This window comes from Dermacentor andersoni, chromosome 1 (assembly GCF_023375885.2).
Source record: "Dermacentor andersoni chromosome 1, qqDerAnde1_hic_scaffold, whole genome shotgun sequence".
Taxonomy (NCBI): domain Eukaryota; kingdom Metazoa; phylum Arthropoda; class Arachnida; order Ixodida; family Ixodidae; genus Dermacentor; species Dermacentor andersoni.
Window position 1 is genome coordinate 214,443,641 of NC_092814.1, and position 18,513 is coordinate 214,462,153.

Here is an 18,513-nt window from a genome sequence, read left to right on the forward strand (position 1 = left end):
ATCCCGAGTGACCAGAACTACTCTGCAATTTTAAACTACCACAGAGGAAATAGAATGAAACTACCACCCCCAGATAAGAACCTCAGTAAGGAAGAACAGGTTATATGGAGAAAGCTACAAACGTATACATATAACAACCTGCACATTCTCCATAAAATTCACCCTGAAAGATATGCGGACACATGCCCATGGTGCGGAGCTACGCCAACCTTAGACCACATCTCATGGGCATGCACGGCATATACACAAAAGACAAACATAGAAATTACGGATCATACACAATGGGAGGCGGCGCTGTCCAGCTCACAGGAAGAGGTCCAAAGAGCCATCATCCGACAAGCAAGACGGCGTGCGGAAGCCAGTGGGGCCCTTGTCTAGGGGCTCCAACCATTGAGCGTTTTATTCTTCAATAAAGTTGTTCTATCTATCTGGTTTATTTAGCAGGCATTCGCAATGGTTAGCACAGCAGTCAGGAACAGCACACCGAGAGCGAGCTCGAGCAGCAATCTCATGCCTAGCGCTGGCGGTGATCTTTGGTCAGCACTCGTATTCTTCACTAAAGACATATTTAATACATTGAATGTGTCACAGATATTAGCCTACTTACCACCAAATGAGTGGAGTGACATGTTTCTGCAGCCAGCTGCCACTTGTGCTCTTGACCAAAAAATAGTGCAGTAAGCCCTCGTTACTCCAATTCTGATACCTTGAAATATTCAGTGTCTACCAAGTTGACATTTCCAAATTCCCCGAGTTTTCCAGGTTTTCCCAGAGCACCTTTGCAAAATTCCCTGAATGAGCCAGAACTTTCTTTTATATCAAGACATGCTAACACCATGTTGCCCGATGCTGTCACTCTCTAGTAAGCATGTTGAAACAAAAAAAATGATTTAATCCAGTTTGAATAGTAAGGAGTAATATCTATATTATTCAAAAAGAAAACAGAAAGAAGGTGATAGTAAAATGCACAGCGGAAGAAATGGAAATACCCATTTTGAATCGAGTCGAACATTTTCAAATACGAATGAAAAGGAGATGCATACAGAAGTAAATATTTTCGAATATGAGCTATTTCTACCAACTGATAGCAAGCTCATGGGTATGAGGCCTGAACTTTGTCACAACTAATATTCTCTCTGAGAAGCAGAGAAGTCAACCTCAACTGTCCTGACATACTACTCTCAGCCCATGCACCATATCTCAGTGTTGAGTTTCACTGCTTTAAAGAGTTTATTTTGGTTTGGATGAGGAACAAATGCATCTTGGTGTCAGCCAACAATTTGCTTTTTTGAGCTCAAGCTCCTTCAAAGAGGCGGCGGCATGCTTCCTTTCCCGTTACTTCCTCACTGTGTTGGTCCTTTCTGTTCTCATTCTCCTTCCGCCATGCGTTCGCCCCATGGATCATTTGAAGCATTTTCTTGATCAGTTGTACAGTCAATGTCCGATTTTTCGGACTCCCCATGGGCTGCGAAAACATCCGAAAAATCGGGCAGTCCGAAAAATATGAATGCTTTTCTTTAACTGCCCTTAACTCTTTTGTTACCATGCACATTAAAATTGATCACCGGGGATCAATACTTTAGATCGCTGATTTCGACATGTTGGAGTGGTTTCATATCCACTTAATGCGATCCAGTAGTTAGGCATTGAACTTTCAGAACCAGTCAAAATTTTTGCGCTCCAGTGATGTTCCCATTCTTTATGGACCTTTTTGCGAACGAATGCCATATGTTGTAGAGAAAAGAGGCATGGCCGCCACCTTCTGCCGCGCTTGACAAAAAATCATGTCGCTCACGATTACACTGCACTAGCATCAAAATTTTGCAATCAAATGACTCCCAATAAGTCAAGAATTAAATTATATTGCCAGCTTTGCTGTCCGACAATGCTGAGCGGTGATAATTAACCGAAAATGACGCCAGCTGTTCACTAGTGAGCTTTCGTTTGGAGTCCGAGTCGTTTTATTCCACCAAAATGTATTTCTGAAGGTCTGCCGCATGTCAAACATGTGGACCTGGCATTTTCAACCAGTTTCCAAGAGTATCGGTTTCGCTTCACTCGTAAAATCCAGGCAAGGGGCACTGCTGGTGTTACTGCGCAGTTATTGAAAGTGGCTTCCATAGCGCCATCTCGCGCGGCTGCATCGCGAGAAAAGCGTCGTGCTCGAAACTATGCTGCACCCGCACTTCAATTTAGTAATGAGGACTCGACTTATGATTCTGAAGATGACAGCAAAAAGCAGATTCAAGCTCTGACGGCGACAATGTTTTGAGTCAGCATGTGACATCCGCAACTGTTTACCAGCGAGTTTAGGTTACGGCCTTGAGCAGTCTCTTTCCTTGCGCACACTTATCTGCCGACTTTTTTGCATGGCCTGAGAGCTCTCCTGATTATCTTCAGGGTGTATACTTCGCTTGGTTATGATGTGCTGCCATTGGCAGCCAAGAAACTTCCATTCACGCCAAGAAGGCCACCCGTAGCACATCTCGGCCCAGCACTGCGGATCAGCGCAAGACAGTTTGCAAAGGTGTGGGATTTCTTTCTACTCTTCTCTGCAGAAATGATAAAGACAATCTGCAAAAATGCAAACAGATATGCTTGGATGCATAATTTTGTAGTTGCCCAGCTACGCTGAGAGCAATTGGTCCTGGAAAAGGCGCATGACTCTAGACGAACTGGTGAAGTACGTTCCCGGGACTTCTCATCGGACCATCCTCAGAAGATGCCGAAAAGACAGAACTGCAAAATGTGTTATGAGGACCGCAAAGATGAACAAATACCAGACATAGTGTGGGAAAAGTGCGGAGTGCACCTATGCTTCACAAAATCCAGGGACTGCTTCACAGCATGGCATGAGCGATGAACTGGTCTTAGTTCCTTTTTTTGTATCCGAAGAACGGCGGTGCACTGAGCATTTATTTTTTCAGACACTATTCCTGGGTTATTTATCTTAGAAATGCATATTAGGAATTTCCTTTGATATTAATGTTCTAGCAGATATCGTTCCTTTATTGTTGTTTTTATCAACTGGCAGCATAAATGGCACTTTCTAAAATTTTTGTTTTACCTAAAAATTTTTTGTTTGGGAACGTATGTTTTTGGAAAGAGAATTTCATTATGCACGCAATGTGTGCTGGAATATTATTTGTAGTGGTAAATATCTTTTTTCCGAGACCTATAAAAAACTACCATTTTCTCGTGGTAACGAAAGAGTTAAGGGCTCAAATTGCCACCACGTCTGAAAAAGCTCTTAAGGCCTGCTAGTACACTTATTAGGCATATTTGTACTTGTACTGTGACAGGAGGTGGGGAAGCACGCGTGTATGATTAAGGAATACATACTGTGTCCTGTGACAATTTCCCATTCCAACACTTGTTATGGTTCACCGCGTAACATTTATGTAATGAGGCGAAGCTAACTTTTGGAGACTGGCATTACGCAACGCGCTGTGCTTTGCGAGCTTGGAAGCCAATCGTGAGGATTACAAAGGCAGAGTCGGTGCCATTGCTGACAGTGGTGAATTCTTTCAATGAAATACACGGCACCGCAGGGCAAGAAGCTAGCGAACGTACAAGCAGCTGGGATTAACGCTGCGCGGTGGTGGTTACGGCTGCCAGCGGATCTGCGTGCAAGAACACCAGTTCGAGGCGGCGAGATAATCAAAAGGGCGGCAGTGGTGGCTTATAAATGCCAGTTCAGAACTGCATTCAGGGCAATATACATTGACTCTATGGAGTACATGGTGGTGCCGTGAAGCCGTGCGAATTATTGGGCATGTCCGAAAAATCGGGCGTCTGGAAAATCGGTCATTAACTACTCTGGCAATACCTCTTGCCGATGACACGGCGACAATGAGGATTTGTTGCGATTCCTCTGTTACTGGAGCCAGCATTAACACGACTTTCGCTCCCTTTCAATAAAATTACAGCTAATTTTCCCTGGTAGAAGCAGAAATTCCCTGAGTTTTCCCTGAGTATTTCCAGACTATTCAAATTCCTTGAGAATTCCCAGTTTTCCCGGTTGGTAGACGCCCTGAATATCGGTTAAGTCGAGCTTTTTTTCTGCTATGGTGTCAAACCCTATGTGTTTTTCACCCTTATCTAGAGAAGTTATTGTGCAGGGCTTGTGGTTCTCGAAATCTCGGCTGTGCAAGTACCAGGAAAAAGTCGTTACCCAGAGGTTTCCATACTTTTTATGTAGCTACAATATTGGCAAAAAGTGTAAACACCATTCTGCAGCGACAGCAACTTCCGATTGAAGGTGCCAGCGAACCTTCGCACACGCCTTGTAGTGCATTTTCTAGCAGGAAAGGCCCTGACATCACTCCCAGCAAAGCATGCCTCTGCACTTTACACTGTGCTGACCAAGATCATGTCAGAGAGAGCAACCAGTGCCCAGCCACCCTTTGCTCAATAGACGAATGACATGCGACTTCAGCCAAACTTCGTAGTGCACCTGGGATTGCTGGGGCTTCCTTCCACATCAGTAGAACCATATTTTAGTACACTCTAATCAGTACCTAATCAGTAACACTAGACAGTGGTATATGTGAAGTTCCACCATTTAACAGCATACCTCGGCCCTAATTTTGCACAGAACAGATTTTAGATATAATGAACCTTTCACGCTAGATTATTAAGATCCACTGTAACAACTGTCGGCTGTATATGCAGTCTGGTGTAATATTACATCCAGAAGTTGTAGTTTTAATAATTTAAACAGTTATTCCATACAAAGTGCCACAGATAAAAAACAACTGCACTACAAACACACGTAACTGGACTGCTATGACCGCACTCAGTGCACAGCTTCCACAGAATTTCCTGTCGAGTATGAAATGAAGTACAGATTGTGCCTCACTTTCAAGGTCAGCATCGTCCTCCTCCACTTGGATGTTGTCAAGAAACATGAGGACTTCTTGGAGGATCGCAGTTTGGTGCTTTCCCAAGATATCAATGCAGGCTGGTGGCTCCTCAGCAGCTGCGGCCATTTCAGCAGGAACAAGACAGGCCCGTGCTGCCGTGTTTCGTTCTTGTAGACTCGCACTAAGATATTCAACTTCTGGCATCAGTGCCTGCAGCTCCGTAGCAGTGGATTTCTTGTCCTGTGCACAGAATACACACAAGTCTCCAAATGCCACCGTTGTATCATTGTCATTATCATGATGGCTCAATACAACATAATTCATTAACATGTAGGAAATAAATAAAATTAAATTCTGGGGTTTTACATGCTAAAACCATGACTCGATTATGAGGCATGCCATAGTGTAGGAGTAGAGATGGCCAAGAGAGTTTGGGAGCAGCTCTGGGAGCAGCAAATCTGGCACGTTGGAGCAGATCTGGAGCAGGAACTGTCCGTTCTGGAGCAGAAGATATGCATATTGGAGTGGCTTAGTAAAGCTCAACATCAGTGATATACATGAAGATCAAGAAAAGGTGTTTTTTATTTGAGTGCATAGAACACTCTAAAGTTGTGGCTAATAATTTCTACAGGAGCCTGCAAGGTGGAGGAAAGTTCATGAAAGAGAAAAATTGTCATCCACCAGACTGTAACGAGAGCAGCATTCCGGGCAAGTTGGTAATCCATTGCTTAAATGATATTGCGCGACATAAAAACGACACGGACGTGAAAGAAGACGACACACCAAGCGCAAACTTTCAACTAAGTTTATTGTGCCACTGCATCATTTTATACATGGCAGGCAACGCTACCATGTGCGATCTGCGTTGCCTGCCATGTATAAAATGACGCAGTGGCACAATAAACTTAGTTGAAAGTTTGCGCTTGGTGTGTCGTCTTCTTTCACGTCCGTGTCGTTTTTATGTCGCGCAATATCATTTAAGCAGACTGTAACCTTAAGCTACAAACCACAAACCACACACACCCATAGGGGTTTCCCAGAAACGACTATTAAGTTACATACTGGATGTATCATCTAAATGTGGCCTGGGAAAAAAAACAAGAAAAAAACAAAAAGAACAAGGGCTTTGCACAAACAGCACCCAATGTATGTTGATAGCCTTTTGTTAATGCTCATCAATTTTTTTTCCTTGTGTACAAGCACCTAATATTTACTATTATTAGGTAACATCTGTGTACTTATTGAATAACATGCCAATGCAAAGGTTGTGGAGGAAGTTGAGAAATGACCGATAACAGAGTTTAAAGCAACCTAGGTCTAGTGTGGTCCTTTTTTCCAGAAACAAAAAAAAAGAAGCCTGTGAAATCATGATCTAGTATGTTGTGTATATTAGCCCGTGTGAACGACAGGTGCAGTCTTGTAATGGTTCGGGAAGCTAACCGTTATGAAGATCGCGGTAGTTTGTGTTTGATAATGACTGAAGATGTGTGGCAAAAGCTGCTCATGCGTCGAGAAAAGAGTGCGGCCACTCGTTCCCAGTGCCCGTATTTGATGAGGTTTGTGTTGAGATTGCTGCAATCTTTGACGTCTGTAAGTGCTGTCATGAGCACAGCATATTTTTTTTAAAGGCACTCACTATGGTGAGGGGGCCCGTCACAATAATGTAGCTGCTAAATGAAGAGGCCCATTTTTTATTAACATGCATGTTATGTGGGCAGAGTTGCTCTAGTCGGAGGTTGGCTCGTGTCGCCGGGGTGCACAGTAACATGTGTTATTCATTGGCCTGCTGTCACTAAAGTGGCATCGATTTAAAATTTTTAATTCTACACACGTTCAGCTGGGATAGCAGAATGCAGCAGAATAAATGTGAAGTTACTTCCCTGGCCACTGCATGTTTACCAGTATTTCACATCACTTGCCAAGAAAGAAACTGATATTTTTGAACAGAATAACGGCAAAAAAAATGTTCACTAGCTTTAAGATTTGCGACATCGACCAATGTATTGCACAAGCTCGTTTATTCAGGCATATTCTCGGCTTGGCCACAGGACCCAAAAACCAATGTAAAATGGTGACCAATATTTTGGATGCCTAACAATGGTTTATTCAAGTTTTCGGACTCAATTTACGCAAGTTGCGTCATGAACATCGTTCCTGCGAAAGCAATTTCTGCCGTTTGCGTTTTCGCTGACTATGTATGAGTGCTGTTGGGCCACTATGGTTGACTAAAACCGAAACTTTACACCATTAGCTTGTGTTCTGTAGCAACAAAACTGATTTTGTGTGGTGTGGTTGTGCTGAAAATAGACTAGCCAGTTCAAATTCGAGAGACGATTACGCTTGCCATAGGATATTCGTGGTCAATAAGTTTCCTGGATGCAAGCAGGTTGTTTGTTGGCATGCTGCAGTATCATCCTGGTAACCAGAGATGTCGCATGTGCAAAATAGATTTAGTAAAGTTAAACCTTGATAAAATGAAATCAGTAAAATCATTTGCTTCATTACATCAAATTTTTTTATATTGAAATTTGACCTTTTATGCAATTAAGTACAGTCACTAGTAGGTTTTCTTGCATGAAAGGGGCTCAAATATTTTTCAAATTATCGGGCAATCGGAAAAAGCTAACTTGAATGAGAAAAAGTTTCATTTTGTTGAATTTGAGGGGTGGGGATGAAAGATATGGTTGCATGCCATGTTGACGATCTCTTCACATTGGTGGTAGAAAGCAAAGCCAGCGACGCTTTTGCGTCCACTCTGCAACTCGTGGCTGATACTACCGCCCTTAGTGGGACGACGCTATCATGAAAAGTGCTGGGAGTGGGCAGCGAATGCTTTGTCTGCCTCTCGCTTCCACGTGTCTGAAACTCGAGATTACGCAACCTCCAGTACTAAACACACGGGAAGACAGTGCATGTGATGCCATGCCATCTTAGCACACCAACTCTTCACAGATGCGGCAGATTACCTCTATAACAGGGGCCCTCTTGCTGTGTATGTGCTCAACCATGCTGACAGCCATGCGAAGCCACAGCTGTGCTAGAAAAGGAGACGTGTGGCAACCTGCTCCCCTCACCCCTTTCGCCTGGCTCATGCAGAAAGACAGCGCTCATCAAGCTACCATCCTTCTTGGCTCACCCTTGCACACTTTCTACTCAAAGCTTACAGTATGTGGGACACTATAGGATCTTATCACACCTGGAATTTATTCGGAACATGACCCTGCTCCGTTTCAAAGGTCGCTCATGGTTGCATGGCGTGCGATCATAGAAACGTGTTTGCAACCAGCCGTTTGCAATTCAACCATTGGACCATCTGCATCTGCGGAAGTTTCCATTTATTGTCTTGGTATTCCTTCATGGCAGCAATGAAATTTTGTTGTATTGAAATTGTGTATAAACATACTTCGTTACAATGCGGTTTAAATACATGGCGTTCTATGGACAAGAAGTTGTAAAAAGTTAAATACTGTGTGATATCGAGAATTTTGCTATAGTGAAGTTCGTTATGTTGTGGTTTAACTGTACGTTACATGCATGATCCCCATTAACTGACACAGATTTACCGATAGGGCACACAAGTGAGTTCTAAATTCTATAACGAAACTGCTGAGCTACACGCTGAACAGACAGTACGATTTATTTATTCAGCTAACAACATGACTTTCCTTCCTGACTGCCCCATAAAAAAGAGCACTAGTTCAAATCATTGTTCAGTCACCAGTTTAGATGGTCTGCATAGTATGGAAATGCAGAAGACTAACATACATGACTATGGCTGTGTGGGTGCCAGTGAACATGCACATCCCACTAAATTTAGCAACTTCAGATGAAATTAGTGTTTTGGCCCAGGGTGACACAATTCGCACAGCACTTCCATCCCTGCAGTCCCTTCCATCCCTTCAGACTCATTTTTACCACCTGGCCACTAAAGAAAATGAAGGCCAAGCTTCTCTTAAGTTTTCAGAACTTATGCCAAAGCCTCAGAGTTGGTACATCAGTGTGATGCGGACTTCCAAGTATGCATTTTCTCGTACCTGGTGCGTGTTGTTTCAGGAAAGCTATCAAAATTGGCTAGGCTAACCATTTTGTCCGAGTTTAGAACACCCTGTAATCTTTCATCAGCGATAAACTGTTAACTAGACCCAAGTAGATGCTGTCAAAATCCATGACGTCACAGCGAGCAGGAGCTGGAACTTCAGGGTGGTATAACCACCAGTCCTCTGTTTTTGCATCTTTTCTACTGCACCTAGTCTCACTAACATTGACATTCCTCACCAAATATTGGAAATAATTACGCAAGGTAAACGCAGCGAGAGTCTGTTTATATTCAATGCATACAGTTCCCCCCATTCGCGAACGCACTGTTTTCAGCACCTACTAACAGAATTTGGTAGGTTTGGACGGGTTTGTGTGGTGGCCGGCGACTTTAACGCTCCGCATACTGCATGGGGTTACGTTAAATCGCAGGCTAAAGGGACCCGCTTATGGAATGCCATCTGTAACATGAGATACACACTGCTTACCGACCCAGAGCACCCCACTCGGATAGGCAACAGCGTATCACGTGATACCTGCCCTGACCTTACCTTCGTGCGCAATACTGGCCCAGTCGTTGCGCACGGGCCTTTAGAGGAGCACCTTGGTAGTGACCACTACATTGTGGCGACAACCTTGTCATTACGGGGTGCGCGCAGGCCCGAGCGAAATGTGCATATAACGGATTGGGCGAAATTCAGGGAACGTCGCCAGGACCCACCTGAGCGCCAAGGGTACGAACGCTGGCTTGACTCTTGCACAAGATCTAGAGGCCACCACGAGCACACTGCGCACCACAACCGAGACACCAGACATAGACCCGCATTTACTTCATCTTTGGAACGCCCGCAGAGGGTTGACACGACGATGGAAACGACAACGCCTCAACCGAAAACTTAGGAAACGTATAGATCAAACTACACGGGAATCTCAGGAGTATGCAGAGATCCTTACGAGGAATAACTGGCGAGGATTTTGCGATCGCCTCTCAGGCACATTGAGCACAGCAAAAACGTGGTCGATTCTTCGCTCACTCACAGATCCCACCACAACAAAGGGAAAAACATTTCAACAGCTGCACATCCTAATGCACGAGTACAGGGACGATGTCTCGACACTCCTCAGAGAGCTAAAGAAGCATTTCATACCCACAGGCCCGCCGCTGCAGTACCCTTACTATCCTTATGTAGGCGAGGCGAATGAATTGCTCGATGCAGACATCACATCTGACGAGGTGCGGGTGGTCCTACAAGACCTACGCCGCAACACGGCACCGGGAGCCGACCACATCCGATTCGCCACCCTTCGTAACCTCAGTGACGTGGATATTAACCACCTCACCCATATCTTCAATGATTGCTGGCGCAAGGGCATGCTTCCCCAAGCATGGCGACACGCCGACATCACACTGATCCCCAAACCGGGCAAGCCTGTTAAGGTTGAAAACTTACGACCCACCTCCCTAACATCCTGCATTGGTAAGCTCATGGACCATGTACTCTTGTGGCGTCTGCAGCCCTTCCTCGAAAAAAAATCATTCTTTTCTAACTCTCAATTCGGATACCGGTCTCATCTGTCTGCCAAAGATGTGCTTTTACAATTGCGAGAGGAAGTCATAGGACCTCCGTCGTCCGCCCAAACGAGAGCACTCATTGCCTTAGACCTATACGGGGCATTCGATAATGTTGAACATGACCTCATCCTTCGCAATGTAGCACATTCACACTGTGGAATTCGTATGTACAACTATATCTGCGCGTTTCTTCGAGATCGCACAGCCACCGTAGGAATGGGACCGCATCGATCCGGTACAATTCGCCTTGTAGGACGTGGGACACCCCAGGGCTCAGTTCTTTCCCCTACTCTATTCAATTTCGCGCTCGCAGGGCTCCCCCAGCTACTCGACCAGATCCCTGATGTCGCCCACGCTATTTATGCGGACGACATTACTATCTGGTCGACACGGGGTTCCGACGGAGCCATCCAGGACCGACTGCAGCAAGCAGTCGATACAGTTTCCGAGTACGCGAGAAAATGCGGCTTAAGATGCGCTCCGGAAAAGTCGGAGCTCATAATCATTCGCCCCCGGAGCCGTTCCTCTACTCCCCCTATCACTGTGCACGTGGATGGCACCCCGATACCACAGGTTATTCGTGTTCGTATCCTCGGCCTACACATCCAAGCGGATGGCAGGTCAAACTACACTGTTTCCCTTCTATCCAGACAGATTGAGCAAATTCTGGGCATGATCCGGAGGGTCTCCAACAGGCGCTCGGGCCTTCGAGAAGAGGACCTGCTGCGCTTGGTGCAGGCATTCATGATCAGCCGCTTTACATACCATCTCCCATTTCAGCGGTTGACCCAAGCGCAACAACTTCGCATAGACACAATGATTCGCAGAGCGACGAAGCTGGCCCATGGCCTCCCGAATTATACTTCCACACGCCGTCTCCTCAACTTAGGGACACATAACACACTAGGCGAGCTGCTAGAGGCACATTGCATTAGCCATCGCCAGCGCCTCCTACTCACTCCTACTGGCCGCCATCTTCTCACACAGCTAGGATACTCTGTCCCACCCCTTGAGTCTGAAACCCGTAACGATCTTGTCCTCAGCGATATGCCAAGCACTAAGTATTCATCCATTGCCACGTAATATGCACCCCGAGCATGACAAAGGGCGGCGCAAAGCCCGTGTACGATACATTGGCCGCATGCTTGCAAACATCCCGGAAACACATACTTTATACACGGACACATCACGCACTCAAGAGGGCTATACCTCGGTAGTTTTGAATGGCACCAAATCCCTGAGAGACTCTGCTGCAATGCGCGGAACAAGTGCCGCTTACGGAGAAATTCTCAGTGTTGCTCTTGCAATTCGATACGCCATCCGTGTTCCTTAGGAAGTGTATATATTGACGGACTCGCAACAGGCATGCCGGGCGTTCCTATCAGGACATGGCATCCCGAGAGCGGCGCACCAAATTCTCAAACAGATCCCGCAAAATACACCAACCACATCTCCCCGCATCCACTTACTCTGGACCCCTGGTCATACCTCGTTGCCAGGTAATGAACGCGCACATGCGGTTGCCCAAGAAATTTCCCTCCGGGCGACTCGGCGTGGTGAGGTGACTAGTTCAGAGTGGGGGGATCCCTTGCGCCGTTACAAAGACATACTCTGTCATTATACACGCATTCGTCGCGCCCACGCCGCACCACCGCCGTCCTTCTCGCGAGAGGAAGCAGTGGCATTACGCCAGTTACAAACCGCAACTTTTCCAAATCTTGTCTCTCTCAATAAAGTCTACCCACGCTGTTATGCAGATCGTTGCCCTGGCTGTGGCAGCTCGCCCAGAATCTTCAACGTCACGATTGAGTGCACTGCAAACCTCTTTCGTCCCTTGCTAACTCTCCTTTACCCCCTACGCAACAAAAAGCTGTGGGACGATGCCCTCCGCGACGGACCTCCCGAGGTCCTCCGAGCTGTGATACAACGGGCTCGAAACATCGCCAGAATCATCTTAGGGACCCTGGACTGAGGGTTCCTCCCACACTGCTCTCGCCATTAAAATATTATTAATAAAGGTGTTTTACTCTCTCTCTCTCCTCTGAGAGTAAGACAGGCCATCTTGCTATTGCAGAAGCATAATTTATTAATGCTTAATTTCATATTCTTTTATAGTGTCACAATGAGAAAACATTCAGCAAGATCATACTTCTATTTTGGGAATGCATCACTGTAAACATGAAATCTCTGTTTCACATGTCATGGCACCACCTCACAGACATAAACATGACAATAATGCTGGGGGCTGCAAATTTTCACTTAGGTAGAACTGCAGATTTTTGGCAGAACTGCAGAATTGGAGTTAAAACGTTCAGGCATGAAGCAGCATGCCACAACACCCAAACATTTAATCAACTGATTTTTGCAATGACAGCAATATGTTCTACACCATTATTATAGATTCATTCCATTTTTAAATAGCTTGCACAATGTACATACAATGCTGTCAACACACTCAGTTGGTTGCCCTCTCTCTTGTGCTGTCTAGCTGATAAAAGGAAGGCAATAAGCACTCAACGGTGACAGCGGCATACTAACTATCCTCCCTAAAAGGTGACATTGCAAGTAGCATGCAAACAGGCCACACTTCAGTAATTTTATTCCAGTGAAGGGTGTTCCAATTCGAAGGCCAAGAACTACGAATCACTTTCCTGGGGAGCATATGCATAAAGCACTCCACTTACATGTATATGCTTCTCATGCATTTTGTCAATGACATCCATGTTTGAGGTTGCAAGCTCTATGGCCACCATGTCAAGAAAGTCCTGCATGTTTGCAGAAGTGGAGATTTAGTAACCTGTGACAAATTGCGAACTCTGAAATGAAAATCAGTGGCAACAGGGAACCTGGAGGACATCACTGCAGGGAAGCCAACACAAAGTTTATAAACTGTCCATCTAACCTTCAATCTAATGAAGCCAATGGGACACAAGCATTCTTTGGTTAAATGAAGAAGTTTGTAAAATCAACAACAATTAATACACTTGTGCAAATTACATAGTATTCATTCAACAGTGAAAAAAGTAGCTATTTTTGGCTCCGTGGGCTTCATCAGGCTAAAGAACTGTGGACAAGTACTGACTGCGCTGACAACTCAAGCTCGCAATGCTGAGGCATTTCAATAGGAAGCTTCGTAAAAGAACTGTTCGACCAAAACTGGCATGGTAACGAATGCACTGTAGCAATACTTGAATAAATTTAGAGGCATTTTAAACATTACAAGTTTCCTGTGACGTGTTTCTTTACCGATACCTTCTCTAATTAAACTGGCAAGAAGTTCACTGTAAGGATTTCAACTTATTAGGCTCTGTGAATGTGAGTAGAGGTTATCAAAAGAACTTTGTCAAATTTAGTAAAGTCAGGTTGTGTAAAACTGAGCCAAAATCGAGAATTTATCCTTAAAGCAATATACGTGATTCGAGTTTTTTTTCTCGCATCACTTTGGTCATGATGACAGTGCCACTACACTCGCTAGTTTTGTTTACAGATAAAAGGTGATTTTAGTATCAGAAGTGTACAAATTCCAGCACTCGCTGTGCTTCCAAAATAGACCAAAATCACGGAATAGGCAATGCTTCACCAAACAAAAAATCCGACTCATGCCTAGGAGTCACACATCACAACACAAGGCTAAAAATTTAGCCCCTGAACACCACAAGCAGAAACAGACTAAAGCTGAAATGTTGGCACATTTGCTTCTTCGACAGTTGCAACTGTATAAGATGTGGTTTGACATGATTGAAGCAGCATGAATAACAAACACAAAGGAAACAAGCGACAGGATGAATTGCTGAGCATTTTAATTTGTCTAGCCCCACTGTCATTACCACTGAAATGCTTGAAATGTGACGGACCCTTCTTGTTTATTGTTTGGCTGCATCATGTCTGATGTTCTATTAAAAAAAAAATTGCATACTGTAAACACATAATCTTTGGCATTTTTGCGAGCGGTCTAACACTGACAGGAGCTTTCTCCCATATAGATTTGTCCCGATCTCAAAACACATTTTGATGATTATTTCAAAGGTTACTAAGTTTGATCACTGAAAGCATTAAATCCTGAGACTGCAAATGCACATGAATTTACAGTATACAATGTGCAACACTTGCAGTGCTGGTATTCAAAAGGATTGGAACCTTCAGTTGAAAAGATTGCACTTACTACGTCCTGCTGCAACTGTTCTTGCAGCCTTTGCTGCCGATGGAGACTAGGCATCTGGATTTTTATTTGCTGGCGGAGGTTGTCCCTTAGGGACAACAGCATTTTGTGACTGCGACAGTCCTTCTTGGGCCACACCACACTCAGCCTTGCATTCCTCCTGCAGGAGAAGTGAATCCTGTTTCTGTTAAGTTGCCCAGCTACAGCCTGAGGTGTGTTGAAACTCATACACGGTAAAGTTTAAGCAAAATGAGGGGCTCAATCTTTTCTAAAGTACAACCATACAAAGCCAGCAGACCAAGAAGCCAAATAAAGCATAGAGAAAATCAACTGCTCTTCTTAATTTTAATGTAGAAGATAGTAGGAAAAACAAAAATGAAAGTGGAAAGCAACTCGCTGCAGGTAGGAACTGAATCCGCACCTTCCTTATTACATGTGCAATGCTCTAACAATCACGTTACTGCGGTGACTGTTCTATCATCTACTTTCTTGGGTATTTGTGTAGGTGTAGTAGCAGATTTAGCCTTGAAAGTGCTAGCCAGCGCCACCACTAACAACCATGGCAGTGGATATGGAACATCCTTCTAACCACAAGCGTCAACTTACGAGCAGGCAACTGGCCAATGAGCCCCCATGTGCTATTTATTTAATTAATTAATATATGGGGTTTTATGTGCCAAAACCACTTTCTGATTATGAGGCACGCCGTAGTGGAGGACTCCGGAAATTTCGACCACCTGGGGTTCTTTAACGTGCACCTAAATCTAAGTACACGGGTGTTTTCGCATTTCACCCCCATCAAAATGCGGCCTCCGTGGCCGGGATTCCATCGCGCGACCTCGTTCTCAGCAGCCCAACACCATAGCCACTGAGCAACCACGGTGGGTCCCCATGTGCTATTTCATGGCACTAAACAGAGAGCTTCACTATGTTATAAGAGAGACGAATAAGGGGAACTGAGATGTTTCACTCTTTGGTTGCTACAACTACATGAAGTCAACAAACAATTAAGCCATGAAGAGCACAAGAGAAATGTGTTATATGAAGAACAGTTAACAGAAACCTTTGTTATAACAAAGTCATGAACATTATAAACGGCATATCACTGAAATTTCAGAGGCCCTAATAGCACTATGTAGTAAAGCGGGAAAGTACCCTCAACAGTGAGGGAGCTTGCAAAATGTACATACTTAAAGGGAGACTAAAAAGAAAATTAGTTTAGACTGATAAAGTAAGATTTAATATAGCCTTACTTCGACTTAATTAAAACAAATGGTTACAGATGTTTTGCCACCTATGCATGTGGCATTTTCAGTATACACTGACACAAATGTGGGAGGTCCAGTTTACTCGTCCCACATGTCCTTGTATATGTCCAGCAGGGGGCCATGGTTGGTGATACAGGCCAATTTGTCGCAACGGGTGAATCACGATTCCAGGAGTTTTCTCTGGAAATGTCTATAACCTTTTGTTCTAATTTGTTATGCTAAGTTGGAGTAAACCTATCTTCAATCATGAATTCACCACAATTTTGGAACATTTTTGCACTGATAAAATATTCCAAAACAGTATTCTTGCTTATTTCACATTAACAGGTTTGTAGCACCCCTTGCCTCAGGCCGGCGCCGCAAGCCACAACTCACTCCGCTTGCAGCACCCGTCAAGGAGGAGGAAGTTAGCTCCCGGCCGCACAGCGTGATATAAAAAAAGAGCAGTTCAAAACCCAATGCTGCCGGAGCTGGGTCTTCCTCACCTTAGCTCCGACAGATTTGGTGACCAGGTAAAGAACACACAGATCTAACCTTCTGATGGATCCTGCGAGCTCTACTGCTCTTCCTGCCGGTGACGACGCCCAGGAGGTCGCCTGACCTGGCAGTGCTGCGGTGGCTGCGTTCTAACACATCAACCTGCCACCATTTTGGCCCAACAGACCCAGCATCTGGCTCCTGCAGGTCGAGGTGCACTTCCGTCTCCAGCATATCACCAGTCAACAGACTAAGTTCTTACATCTGGTGTCCTCCGTACCTCAGGACATCGCTGAGGACTTAGAGGATGTTATCACCTCGCTGGACCCAACCCATCCCTTCGACACGTTAATGGCAGCTATCATTTCCGGAAGCCACAGTCCGAGCACAGCAGACTCTAGCAGCTCCTTACAGTTACGGAGCTCGGTGACAGTTGCTCTTCACAGCGTCTTTGACGCATGTACCAGCTTCTTGGCGGAGTCTCCACCTTTCAACAGCTCAAGCTGCTGTGTGAGTTGTTCCTCCAGCGCCTCCCGCAGAACATGGTCCCAATTCTCGCGGCTACGGGTGATGTGCCATTAGACAAGCTCGCTGAACTGGCTGACCGAGTTGTGGACTACTCATGGGCCCCTAGCCTCAGCGCTGTTACAACTCTGCCTCCAGCTACTGCCTCAGCCCCTACATTCGCGAACATAGAGGGCCATCCAGACGCCCTTGTCATACGTCTCGATGTCCTCGCGCCCTTCTCACGCTGATCTTCATCGAGATTCCGGTACTGCTGTTACTCCCCAGTGTTCCCACGCTTTCCAGAATTTCAACCATCCAACGCGTGTCGTGACAGCTCGTCTTCGGCTGTATGCTGGTACCACCGCATATTTGGCACCTCTGCTTGCAAGTGCACCCGTCCGTGCTCCTGGCCAGGAAATGTTGCAACCGGCCACTGACAGCAGCAAGTGCTACTAGTCAAAGGACATGCCGCCTATTCTACATTTCTGACAAGATCAGTGGCGCTTGCTTCCTTGTCGACACAGGAGCCTAGGTTAGCTTCATACCCGCCTCTTGTACAGATAGCCGTCACAATGAACAGACTTGCCCACTCCAAGCAATAAACAACTCCGCCATCCACACATACGGCCAACGGTCTCTTACACTTAACCTTGGATTACGCCGTACGTTTTACTGGATTTTTATTCTTGCTGATGTCTCGCAATCTGTTCTCAGCGCTGACTTCCTCAGTTTCTTCAACCTTGTGGTAGACATGCATGCTCATTGCCTCATCGATCTCAGCACGCACCTCTCCATCAACGGTGTATGCTGCGCTGCCTCGCCGACAGAGCTTCGAGCTCTCGCACCCTCTTCGCCGTACACAAAAATCCTCATTGATTTTCCCAATTTTACTAAGCCGCATACCAGACAGTCACCAGTGAAGCACTCGATCGCTCATCACATCATGACCACTGTACCCCCATCTTTACTCGGCCCCGCCGACTATCTGGAGACTGCCTCGCCATCACTCGCCGCGAGTTTGAGCACATGCTTGAACTCGGCATTGTGCAACCTTCCTCAAGCAACTGGGCATCGCCACTCCACATGGTACCAAAGAAAGATCCTGGCATCTGGAGACCGTGTGGGGATTACCACGCTCTGAACGGCCACACCTTACCACGCCGCTATCCACTTTCTCACATACAAGACTTCACATGGAATTTGGCTGGGTGTACAATCTTCTCTAAAATAAAACTGACTTAGTGAAAGCGATCATCAAATTTCTGTGGAACTTGCTGACGTTCCAAAGGAGGCCATTACCACCCATTTTGGCCTCTTCAAATATGTGAGGATGCCTTTTGGATTGCGCAATGCAGCATAGGCTTTTCAGTGCACTATCAACGAGGTCACGCGAAGTCTTGACTTCGTGTTGACCTACCTTGATGATCTCCTCGTTGCAAGCTCATCCAGCCCCAAGCATGAAGCTCACCTGCGCGCCCTTTTTCAACGCCTTGATGATTACAGTCTCGTCATTAATCCGAACAAGTGCATCTTTGGCGTTGCTACCATCAAGTTCTTAGGCTAGCTTGTCACCCCACAAGGTATCCGGCCTCTCGCCAGCAAAGTGAAGGAAATTCAAGACTTTCCACC

The 18,513-nt window shown here is 45.5% G+C and overlaps 1 protein-coding gene across 2 annotated transcripts in view; it reads right to left on the bottom strand.

The window, feature by feature from the left end:
- The window catches only part of LOC126548113 (uncharacterized), a 117,163-nt gene that overhangs the window by 17,437 nt on the left and 81,213 nt on the right, over window positions 1–18,513 (bottom strand). Inside the window, exons 15-17 of one of the 2 annotated variants that reach the window (XM_055063531.2) lie at window positions 14,636–14,792; window positions 13,158–13,238; window positions 4,862–5,105 (exon numbers count right to left, since the gene is read on the bottom strand). In XM_055063531.2, the coding sequence (XP_054919506.1) occupies window positions 4,862–5,105; window positions 13,158–13,238; window positions 14,636–14,792 (482 nt within the window). Of the gene's footprint in view, window positions 1–4,861; window positions 5,106–13,157; window positions 13,239–14,635; window positions 14,811–18,513 lie in introns of both variants that reach the window. The other variant, XM_055063530.2, reaches the window with a different exon arrangement.